General features: G+C 44.4%; 1 protein-coding gene across 6 annotated transcripts in view; it reads left to right on the plus strand.

Annotated features, from left to right (window-relative positions):
- The window catches only part of LOC118213103 (calcium-binding protein 1), a 30,745-nt gene extending 25,543 nt beyond the window's left edge, over nucleotides 1-5,202 (plus strand). For all 6 annotated transcript variants that reach the window (XM_035391791.1, XM_035391792.1, XM_035391796.1 and 3 more), the window contains 6 exons: nucleotides 1,394-1,424; nucleotides 1,756-1,899; nucleotides 2,210-2,319; nucleotides 3,348-3,422; nucleotides 3,600-3,672; nucleotides 3,871-5,202. In XM_035391791.1, the coding sequence (XP_035247682.1) occupies nucleotides 1,394-1,424; nucleotides 1,756-1,899; nucleotides 2,210-2,319; nucleotides 3,348-3,422; nucleotides 3,600-3,672; nucleotides 3,871-3,896 (459 nt within the window). In that variant the 3' untranslated portion in view covers nucleotides 3,897-5,202. The remainder of the gene's footprint in view (nucleotides 1-1,393; nucleotides 1,425-1,755; nucleotides 1,900-2,209; nucleotides 2,320-3,347; nucleotides 3,423-3,599; nucleotides 3,673-3,870) is intronic.
- The last annotated feature ends 6,799 nt before the right edge of the window (nucleotides 5,203-12,001 follow it).

Consider the following 12,001-nt stretch of genomic DNA (forward strand, 5'->3'; position numbering starts at 1 on the left):
TGTGGCTGTTGTCACCAGCTCTGTTCTCTTGTTGAGGTCAGTAGCTGTGGTCAGTGCTTGGGTTCAGTGGCTTTGGTCAGTGTTTGTGGTCTGTGGCTTTGGTCAGTGTTTGTGGTCAAAGACAAAACTGGAAACAATATTACTCATTTTTAACACTTCATTAAGACAAGAGGCTCTCATTGTAGTCAAATTCAAACTGAGTAGCTATTCAGCCACCTGGATCTCTGTGTCTGTTCCTGTGAGTAACAGCCTGTACTCACATCTGCAGTGTTAACAGTGTCCTATGCGCAGCTGTATCTGCAGTGTTAGCAGTGTCCTATGCGCAGCTGTATCTGCAGTGTTACCAGTGTTGTACGCGCAGCTGTATCTGCAGAATTAACAGTGTTGTATGCGCAGCTGTATCTGTAGTGTTAACGATGTAGTATGCACATCTGAGTATATATTTGTAATAAGCATATGGTGTTATTAATTGGGGGGTAAATATATAATAACCTGGGGTCCATGTGTGATTAATTGAAAATCATATATTAATTAAAGCAGCAATTTTGCTCACTTCCTGTCACCTGAACACTGACTTTAAATCAAGACAAAAAATGTTTTTTTAAAAGTGACTCTCCAGGAGAATAGACAATCTTACCTAGACAGTTTTACAGTAATGTGTCTTATGGCTGTGTTACAGTAATGACACACAGTGTGAATATAGAGCATGTGCGTTGCGGTAATGACACACAGTGTGAATATAGAGCATGTGCGTTGCGGTAATGACACACAGAGTGAATATAGAGCATGTGCGTTGCGGTAATGACACACAGAGTGAATATAGAGCATGTGCGTTGCGGTAATGACACACAGAGTGAATATAGAGCATGTGCGTTGCAGTAATGACACACAGAGTGAATATAGAGCATGTGCGTTGCGGTAATGACACACAGAGTGAATATAGAGCATGTGCGTTGCGGTAATGACCGTCTCAACCTTGGGAAACTGGCTGTCCTCATCTTCCGTAGTTGCTCCTTCCAGTCACAATGCTGGTCCGTACTGCCCCAGTACAGACAGCAGAACTGTTATCCATCTACAGACACACACTGAAGACCCACCTTTTTATACTGAATCTTGGTTCCCTTACAATCCCCGCACCTTAGCTTTCATACCTGTAGTTCTAGTTAATGGTAATGTATTGCCCTCTTGTCTAAGATAATGCTATTTTATTATGATTTGAGGTTTTTCTTCTTTTCGCTTTGTCTGAATGTGATCTGTGTGTATCCAGGATTTGTACTTTAACTGTTGTTAAGCACAGTTAATTTTCACTATTGCAAATAAAATACGGTGTTATTTCTGTGCAGTGAAATGGTACGTATTTAGGGGACTTCACTATGCTCTGTATTTTTCACAGGACAGAGAGCTGAGACCAGAGGAGATGGATGGTGAGTTCTTATGTATGTGTGTGTGTGTGTGTGCACGCGTGTGTGTGTGTGTGTGTGCGTGTGTGTGTGTGCAGTAGAATGTTCAGCATTCAATTTGGATGTGTATGAACTCTGTTGACTTGAACTGAATATTTAACTGTCTGTGATGTGAAGCTTTGTGTCACCAGAGACCTTTGCTCTGGACTTTCTTCTCTTTCTTATCATCATCATCATCATCATCAGTGTTTAGGTTATAAATGTCTTTCAACCTGAATTATTCATTTTAGCAAAAAATCATCTCTTCCTCCATTCTTCTCTGTCCCTCTCCCCGTCTCCCCCTCCCTGTGGACAGAACTGCGGGAGGCCTTTAAAGAGTTCGATAAGGATAAGGACGGTTTCATTGGTTGTAAGGACCTGGGGAACTGCATGAGGACCATGGGGTACATGCCCACAGAGATGGAGCTGATCGAGCTGAGTCAGCAGATCAACATGAACTGTGAGTGTGTGCGTGTGTGTGTGTGTGCGCGTGCATGTGTGTGTGTGTGTGTGTGTGTCTGTGTTTGTGTGTGCGCACGTGTGTGTGTGCGCGTGCGTGTGTGTATGTGTGTGTGCATGTGTGCTTGTGTGTGCGTACGTGTGTGTGTGTGTGTGTGTGCACGTGCGTGTGTGTATGTGTGTGTATGTGTGTGTGCATGTGTGCGTGTGTGTACGTACGTGTGTGTGTGTGTGTGTAGCTGTAGGTGTGCATGCGGATAAATTAACTAACTTGCGCACAGCTGAGCTTCCTAATGTGCGTGTCTCTGCAGTGGGGGGCCATGTGGATTTCGAGGATTTCGTGGAGCTGATGGGCCCCAAACTGCTGGCTGAGACCGCAGACATGATCGGGGTGAAGGAGCTTCGGGACGCCTTCAAAGAGGTTAGGAGTTAGTGTTGTGTGACGGTAATGACACACTGTGTGAGCGTGGAGACTACGTGCTACAGTAATGACAGCCTCACTCTCAGGGAGACTGGCTATCCTCTCCATTCACTGTCGCTCCACCCAGTCACAGTTCCTGTCTGTACTGCCCCCTATGGGTGGAACGGCAGAACTTCCATTGGTTGGATGGACACCAGAACTGCTGTCCACCTTCAGATGCAAACTGAGGGCCAGAGGTGGAAAATCCAGGTTCAGGAAGTAAATCTCCTCCCCAGTATTTTGTTTCAATCACCTGAATTTACTAATTAGGACAATTCTTCAGCCAGGAGGTAGACCTAATTAGTGAAATAAAGCAGCTGGCTGAGTTCATGGGTGGATGAAACACACGGCAGGACTTTTACTTTCTGCCCTCTGGACCTTCCACTTCTGCTGTGTACCCACCTCCTCAGACTGCGTCTTGGCTCCTTGGTTTCACGCACATCCTCTCTGGCCGGGGAATGATGTTAGCTAGGCCTGGCACTATTGCTCATGTAAATCAGGAGAACGCAATTACCTTCTCCAGCGCTGCAAATAGCCTAGCACAGGAGCTTCCGCTAAACGAATGTGACGTAACGCAATTAAAACGCAATCATTAACGTTGCCATCGCGGCGCGACTGTTCCGTGATGAAAGTGGGTGAGACGGAGGGCTCGTCCCGCGGAGGCTGATTCGGAGTGACGGGGGCAGGGAGGGGCGACGCTCCTCTGCTTCGCCTCGTTCTCCGCTCCCCTCTCTTCCTCGCGCTCGCGTCCGTCTGATGTGGTTCCTGAGCCTCGGAGGAGCTCATAAATGATGCACGGGCGTATTTGTATGGCCTGCAGGTCTTTGCTGTTGTTTTGTGCCTGACTGACAGGCCTGGGGGGGGGGCCAGGGGAAAGGCTGGGGATCGCTCTTTTACCTTCAAAGATTCAGCAAATCTCTCAGACCTCACACCTGTTCCCTCTCCGCCTCCTCCCCCCCTACTCCGTCCCCCCTCTCTCTCTCTCTCAGTTTGACACAAACGGAGATGGAGAGATCAGCACAGCAGAGCTCAGAGAAGCCATGAAGAAGTTATTAGGACAGCAGGTGAGGCTTTGCGTACGTGAGTCTGTGTGTGTGTGTGTGTGTGTGTGCGTCTGTGTGTGTACATGTGTGTGTGTATGCGCATCTGTGTGTGTATGTGTGTGTGTGTTTGTGTGTGTGTTTGTGTGTTTTAGCCCTTCAAGATGAAAGCGCTCTGTGTGTCTGTGTGTCCTGCTGCAGGTGGGACACAGAGACCTTGAGGACATTCTGAGGGACATTGACCTGAATGGCGATGGACATGTAGACTTTGAAGGTGAGTCTCAGAACATCTCAGTGCAGCAGTACTGATCTAGTATCAGTTTCTCCTGATCACACCCTAATCATATCCATTACCAGCCCAAGGCAAAACTAGATCCTGGATCAGCACTGCAGCTCTGGGATGCTTTGTGGATATGCTTCCTGGTCTCCCTGAGTTTGGGACCTTAAATCTCCTTGTTTTTCTCTGTTTCAGAGTTTGTGCGGATGATGTCACGCTGACGGAGGAGAAAAGGGTCTGTGATGTGCTTCAGGACTTTGATTGACTGGAGATTCTGGCCCCTCCCCTTTCATGGCAACAGGGGGACGCTGCCTGAGAGGGAGAGAGGGTGCCGTGCACTGAGCCTGCTTTCTTGAGCTATGCTATAAATTAACCTCTGACCTCTAACCTCTGAACCGTGGAGAAATCCGACGCCACAGCCGCCATCTCGTCCGTCCCCCAGGCAGGGAGGGGGCGTCGGGTGGAATAGCAATGCAGCCCATGAGCGCAGGATTCAAACCTGCAACCCCACTGACCCCCGACTCCAGTTCCCACTGGACTCTATCATATGCTGCTCTTGTTTCACTCTGTATCCATGACAACTGCACAGCCAGACTCCACCCACAGAGACAGTGTGGGCACTTTGCCACCCAATCCCCCCCCCCCCCCCCCCCCCCCTCTGTGCATGTCTTTCCTGGGGGGTCCACCGGGTCCCTCCCTTCCCTGAATGGCAATACAATTTCCCAGAATTCAGTGTTTCTGTGTGTTCTGTTATGTGTGCGTATTCTTTTCGTGTTTGTGTACACATACGTGTGGGTGTGTCTGTGTGTACCGAGTAGAGAGTGATGTGATGCGTTTGTTCCTGCACACGCGTAAAGCTGACGCAGTTAAACTGAAATGACTGTCTCAAAGAAAGGTCACCATCCAGCTCATGACACACGGTGCACGCTGTTATTCAGTCTAGTGTCCAGAGTGACTTTTAGATGTGGTTTACATTTTTCCTTCCTGTAGCATCTAAAATTCACAGTATCATGTACAAAAGTGCAAATGATTCTGACTGCAATGCACTATGTTATAATTATATCATTACTATGTTGAAATGACAGTGTTATTATGTTGTTATTATGTTATTTATTTATTTTGAAGATGTCTGAATTTGCATTATGCACTGTATATTATATATGTAACCATGGTTATGGTTTGGTTCCAGCTGAAGGTAAATTTAGATAAGATGCTTTACTAAGATACATTTCAGTTGAAAAGACTGTGTTCTGTGTGGGATTTGAACCTGCAACTCTGAGGGCAGAGCCCAGTGCTCTATCTGGAGGTAAAGCAATAGTGCTTTTATATGATGAATTTGTCAAAGTGATAGAGGGAATTTCTTAACTTCTCCACTGTGTGTTTTATGTACCTGAATCAGAGTCTATTTTTCTCTGTGAGTTTATCTTTGTCCTAAATACGTTTTGTGTGTTTTTATGCATGCCAAAAAAAACAAAGGACAATGCCTGTTCTTACCTGTCAAAATACAAATAAAGAGAATAAATACCACTATGTGTGTGTGCGTGTGTGTGTGTGTGTGTGTGTGTGTGTGCGAGGATCTTTAAAAAAATCTTTTAACTATTTTTACTTTTCCTCTAAATAACCTTTCACAGACCCTCACTGGAATTTTTAAACATCTGAAGACTCATGTCTTGTACAATCAACAGGCTTCTCAGTTAACTCCACGCATAAGCAGGACCCAGCACTCCCGAGGACCCGTAGCAGCACTGAACTATAAGGAAAGAGAGGAAATGCTAGAGCCACAATGGCGCCCGTGTGCTGCAGTGAGCTTACCCTGGCTGTTACCGTATTTGAAGTGAGTTATCTTGCATACCGGCATTGACATCACTAACTTCTTTTACATGTACATTTAAGCATTTAGCAGGTGCTCATATTAAGAGCCACTTGCATACGTGCATAACGTACAGGTTTAGGCAGTGATGATGCTATTCACCAGGGTCATCACTGTCATTACGTATTAGTGTATCCATGTAGTTACAATAGTCATCATAATCTTACAACATAAAGACATAATCTTGCTACATGTTTAAAAGAAGCTATAGTATGTACACAAATGAGCGAGAAAATGCAGTATTATTCTGAAATAAATGGTTTAGAGTATATGGTTTTTGATATGGCATGGGCACGGCTTGTAAACCCATACTGTGCATTACGAGTCGAGCATTAGACGACCCAAGCTGCAGTCTAGATACAGTATGTGTGTCTTTAGTCTGTGGCAGATGGTGGGCAGTGGCTCAGCTCACTCTGTCACTGGGTGGCCAGAATAGAGAAGGGATGTAATTGAAAGGAGGGACCCCCTAACTGAGGGCAGTGTAAGTTTGATAATAGATCACGGGTAAGAGGTTGCTGCTTGGAAGCCTCTTAACACACATTAATGTGTACAACATTCATTAATGAAACTGCATGTAGCTTTGTGAGCCAGCTATCACTGTTTTGTAGAATATTTTTTGAATATTTCTTCAATTGGCTGCAGTCAATTAAATTGAAATGGTGGTGTATCCTCTGGGTTCTGACACCAGGGGGCACTGTAGGCCTCCTCCTAACCCAGGGAGCAGGAGACCTGAACAGCTGAACGGGTAGGCCGGTTTTTCTTCTTTATCATATTTAAATCAGTACAGTGTTTTATGTATAAATAAATACAGTAGTGTTTATGTTAAAATTAATACAGAAGTCATTTACGGTTAAATAAATACAGATGTGCTTTAGGAGTGTACAGCATCTGTGTGTGTATGTGTGCATCAGTGTGTATTTGTATCTAAGTGGATACAAAATCATTTACACTATGATCTTCACTTCAAATTATACAAATTTTTACTAACTTTTACAGCCATTTTTTATTATTGTTATTTTGTTTTTTAGCATTGCTGTTTGCCTTTTTATAATATATTACAGTGCTGTGTATGTGTGTTTCGTTGTTGTTATTTTGTCACAGGGAAGGATGCTTCTGTAAGTAAGCATTTCATTGCTGTAAGAACTTGTGTTTATATATACATATGAGAATAAACCTTGACCTTGACCTTGGCACAGAGGGGAGGCTGGTTTCTGTTTTGTTTTTTGATACACCAAAAATATGAAACGCTTTCCAACAGTACATAAGAAACTTGAGCTTTCAGTAGGTTTAGGTTTATTATTATTATTATTATTATTGTTGTTGTTGTTGTTGTTGTTGTTATTATTATTATTGACGTTGTTGTTGTTATCGGTGTGTATCTGTGTATTTGTTTGCATGTGAGTGTATCTGTGTGTATCTGTGAGTTATAAGGTCAAAGCTAGGCAGGCAGATGGCCATCCGCTGGTTTTTGGCATTCAGACTGTCTGAGATTAGATGCCCCCACCCCCACCCCCCACACACTCAAACACAAATACAAATAAATACACAAAGACACACATACTCTGCTTGTCCTTCTCCCGATCTCTCTCGCTCTCTCTCTCACACACACACACACACACACACACACACACACACCCAGAGAGAGAGCAGAGAGGTAGAGAGAGAAGAGAGAGAAAAAAGAGAGAGAGTTTTTGCCTCACCCAGAGACAGAGGAGCAGTGCAGACAGCCTCCTGCCTCGCTCTCGGCCCTCTCTCAGGGAAGCTGTTTCTATTTTCGGACCTGATTCCCTGTGAATTACATGCTGAAGTGTTGACAGAGGTCGAAGGGTTCTGAAAAAAAAAACCAGTTTGAATTTCAGGTGTAGATCACACACACACACGCACAGACAATACAAGGACAGACACACAAGCACCCAATACACACAAATAAACATGCACAAGAACCCAATACAGACACACAAATACACACACACGCACACACACACACATGAAAACACGTCATGGCACAACTGTGTTCAGGGATTCACATTTGAGTCGAGACTGCAGTTCTTCATGAGACCACTGGATTTCGCTCAGTATCAAAAAGATCCTATACTATTGTTTCAGCTTTCGCTCATTACATTACATTCAACGGATGCTTGTATCTATAGGGACTCACAAAGTAGACTGTAAGAAACACTGTAGATGCTGCTCTAGATAAGAGTATTGCCATGTTAATACCAGGATCTTTTAAACAATGTGTGTTCAATCACAAAGCATGAAAATAATTACCAGAACAGTTTTTTCTTATTTTTTTCATTTTTCTGTTTATATAATATTAATAATGAATCACTTACAGATGTTTCAAATACATTATTTCCCTTCTGAATTTTGAGTAACAATGCATATTGACATAGTTCGCATCAAAGGGGTGTTATTGCAGGACTGTTTGTTCCATTTACCAAAGCCCTGCATCGTAAGCGAATCACAGGCTTCGCTGTTTAAGTTCATCTATGTCCAGTATTAAATATTCATTTCTGCTTGAATTTCTGAAATACAGCTGAACACGGTGCGGTGTGAGTGAAATCGTATTTATTTCCCTGAGATCTGGATCCCTTCAGGAATGTTGCAGTTTTAGGCTGTTTCGTGCTTGACTGCCAGGGCCCATGTTTGGCAGTACTGATGCAGCAGCTCAACAGGTGCTGTGGTCTGACTGACACCGGAGCCACACACTCAGCGCAGAGCAGCCATTTGACGTGCAAAGTGAGACCAGGGCCTGTGGGCTGCCGGAGCACGGCGGCCAGCTCATTGATGTAGATGTTGAATGGGGCTGGACTGAAACTACAGTCTTTTCTCTCACTCTCTCTCGCTTTCTCTCCCCTCAGTAGAGTCAGGTTTCCACTTTACTGGAGAGGAAGACAATCTGGCTTCACAAAAACTAACAAAAGCACCTTGCCCCCTTTTCTTTCAACTCTTTTTCTCACCCTCCCTCTGGACTCACTCCCTACTCTCACTCTCTCTCTTTCTCTCTCCCAGTCTGTCTGTTGCTCTCTCTCTTTCTTCCTCTCTCTTTTCCCCATCCTCCAACCCCATGTATCTCTGAACGTTTTCAATGCCTTCATGTAGCATGGTGTTGTTACTCATGTATTATAATCTTGAATATATTTGAACTACCATAATCATATCTGTGGGCTGTGTGTGACTGTTCTCTTCCGGAAAGTCCCTATTTGTGTGTAATCAGAGGAAAATAAGAAGTAAAGCTCTTTTGTCCTGTTTCTCTATTGATTTCATTATGGGAACAGTGACCTGCCTGCAATATCTGCTTTCTCCAGCAGATGACAGCCTAGCCCTACAGTGTCAGGGACCTTTCAGAAAAATTCAGACATGCCACTTGCAACAACATACGTAACTTTTCATTTCGTAAAAGACAGAGCACATCCCACAATTAATAACCCACACCTGGACTGCTTACCTGTATTAACTGTCATACCAAAGCCTCATTCTGCCGATATATTTCCATGAATGATATTTTATTGCGCTTATGAAAGGTAGCATTCATTCAGTACCGAGCAGACCACTGCCCTTTATAAAAACATGGCTTTACAGCCAGGCTGTGCTGCAGCCAATCAGGTTAAGTATTGTATCTGTTGTTGTCCCTGCAATGAATCGATGTCCCTATAACGCTGGTTTCCTGCCAGACGTGTGTCCTCAGCCTGCCTTCTCCACGGTGACCCCCGCGTCTCTCCAGCGCCCCCCCCCCCCACCTCCCCCCTCCCCTTGGCAGGGGACTCATAGGGGGGTATTTATAGAGGGAAGGAATGGCGTTGATGGAGCCGCAGACAGGAGGTAGAGAGTGGAAAAAGGATTAAAAGAGATAGAGAGAGAGAGGAAGAAGAGGTGGGGGGGGGGAAGCACATCTCAGTTTATCAGTTTTGTGTTGCGCCAATGAAAGATATATTTGGACATCTGACCAAAGGCCCTTCTCTCTCTGTCTTCGCAGTGCCCTCCAAAAGTACGGTAACAGTAGAGTGAAATTTGTTATATTTTCTGCATACTCGTCAAAAGATGAATATGAGACAAAATTACAGAAAATCAGCTTTTATTTTGTGGCATTTACACGTGTGTGTGTGTGTTCCACCATTTTAAAGAAACTTCTGCTTTTGTTGTTGAGTTCCCCCATTTTCAGCTGTGAAAAAATTAAGGTAACAGGTGAACTTAAGAGCAAATCAGAGCAATAAAGTCTAATATTTGGTTGCATAGCCCTTAAATGCAATGAGTGCATCAATTCTACGACCCATTGACATCATCAAACATTCGGGGTCTTCTTTGGAAATGCTTTTCCAGGCCTTCGCTGCAGCCACTTTCAGTTGATCTTCGTTTTGGGGGGTTTCTGTCACCAGCTTCCTCTTCAGCGACTGAAATGAAAGTTCAATTGGATTTAAATCAGGTGACTGACTTAGCCAGTCCAAAACTTTCCCCTTCTCCCCATTGATGAATGCCTTGGTTGCGTGGGCAGTGTGTGTTGAGGTCGCTGTCTTGTTGCAGGATGAATCATCAGCCCGTGAGGTTGGAATTTGCTGGTGCACAGCCAGACAAAATCTGTCTGTACACTTCCGAATTCACCCGACTGCTGCCACCCTCTGTTGCATCATCAATAAACACATAAAGTGAGCCTGTTCCAGATGTAGTCATAAATGTCCAAGCCATGACACCACCCCCTCCACATTTCACAGATGAGGGAGAGCTTTGGGTGCTAGGCTGTTCCTTCGTCTGACCACACACTTTCAGGTGTCCACTGCTTCAGTAAAGATTTATTTTGGTCTTTGTTCCTTCTGCCTAGTCTTGGTGAATTCTGATCTGGCCTCTCAGTTCTGGCTGCTGATGAGAAGTTTGCATTTTGCAGTGTAGCCCCTATAATTCTGCTGTCAAAGTCTTCTGTGCATAGGCGCTTGTGATACTTTCACTCCTGCCCTCTGGAGACTACTGGTGATGTCACTGACCATTGTTTTAGGGGTCTTCTTCACAGCTCTAGGATTTGCTTGTCATCAACTGCAGTTGTCTTCCAGGGCCAACCTGTATGGAGTTCACCAGTGGTTTCTTTCTTTTTCAAGACTTTCCAAACTGCTGTGCTTGATACACCCAGATATCCTTCTTAATGAATTCTCTCATTCTCTCAGCTTACAGATTAATTGTTTTTCAGCCATAGTTAGTTCTCTGGTCTTTGTGGTGGTGTAGGCCTTCTGACTCCAAATGCAATCTTCCCAGATGAAAACAAAGGCTAAAACCAAGACAAGACACTCACTGCTCACTTACGTCTGCAGCCTCACCTTCCTGTTCTTAGCTGGCAGGAGTGAAACCCGGCGTGGTCTTCTGCTGTAGCGCCTCTACTTCACAGTTTGGCACGTTTTGTGTTCAGAGTTTCCCTTCTGCACAACTCTGTTATGAACAGCTGTTTTCTGAGCATTTGTGTCCTTTCTGTTTGCTTGAATGAGTCTGTCCATTCTTCTCTGACCTCTTATAAACACGTGTTTTCGTCAACAGAACTGCATGTTTTTGTTTATCACACCGTGCTCTGTAAACTCTAGTGACTGTAGTGTGTGAAAATCCCTGGAGGGCAGCTGTTTCTGTGGTGCTGGAATCAGCACGTCTGGCACCAACAATCATACCACATTCAAAGTCGCTTAGATCACGTGTCCTCCCCCTTCTAATGTTTGGACGAACAATATGCTTGTTCACCATGTCTACGCGCTTTATATATTGACTTGCAGCCACATGATTCACTGTTTAGAAGAGCAAGCTATTTTCATTAATATGGATCTTTGCCTAATAAAATGGCCATCGAATGTATACATGCAGTACACCGTGTATAGTGTATAATATCTATACATCCCTACCTTAATCTTCCAGTCTCCCTCTGACATGCTCACTTCCCTGCTCTCTTTGTTTTCAGTTTAATAACATGAGAACAATCGGGGTGTTTGATGTGATGATGATAACAGGGCATTGAGCTCATCTAATCTTGTCATTCAGCTTCAGCCCAGAGAGCATCCAGCATCAGGCCAAGCCTGGACTTGAACAGCCCATGGGTCCGTGCCTCGATAGCATGACCCGGCAAGTTGTTCCGCACATTGAAAATCTCTGAATGAAACGAGCTGTAAACTAATTTTGACCTGTGTCCCCTTGTTCTGCTGACAGATCAGACTACAATATATTTTCATTTCGCTTACTTTGTTAATCCTGTTTACAATTTTCTAAACCTCAAATACCCCCCCCTCCCCCCGCCAGAGTCTCTCTGCCGAGCCTGTAGATAGTGCCCAGGCAGGCAAACGGTACTCGAAGTGTGGTCTGACAAAGGCTTTGTATAACATCAATAGAACTTCCTTTAATTTATACTCAGCAACTTTTGCTGTATATCCCAGCATCCTGTTGGCCTCTAACTGCTATAGCACAATACTTTGACTTGATAGGCTTTGGCCA

Source organism: Anguilla anguilla, chromosome 14 (assembly GCF_013347855.1).
Source record: "Anguilla anguilla isolate fAngAng1 chromosome 14, fAngAng1.pri, whole genome shotgun sequence".
Classification (NCBI taxonomy): Eukaryota; Metazoa; Chordata; class Actinopteri; order Anguilliformes; family Anguillidae; genus Anguilla; species Anguilla anguilla.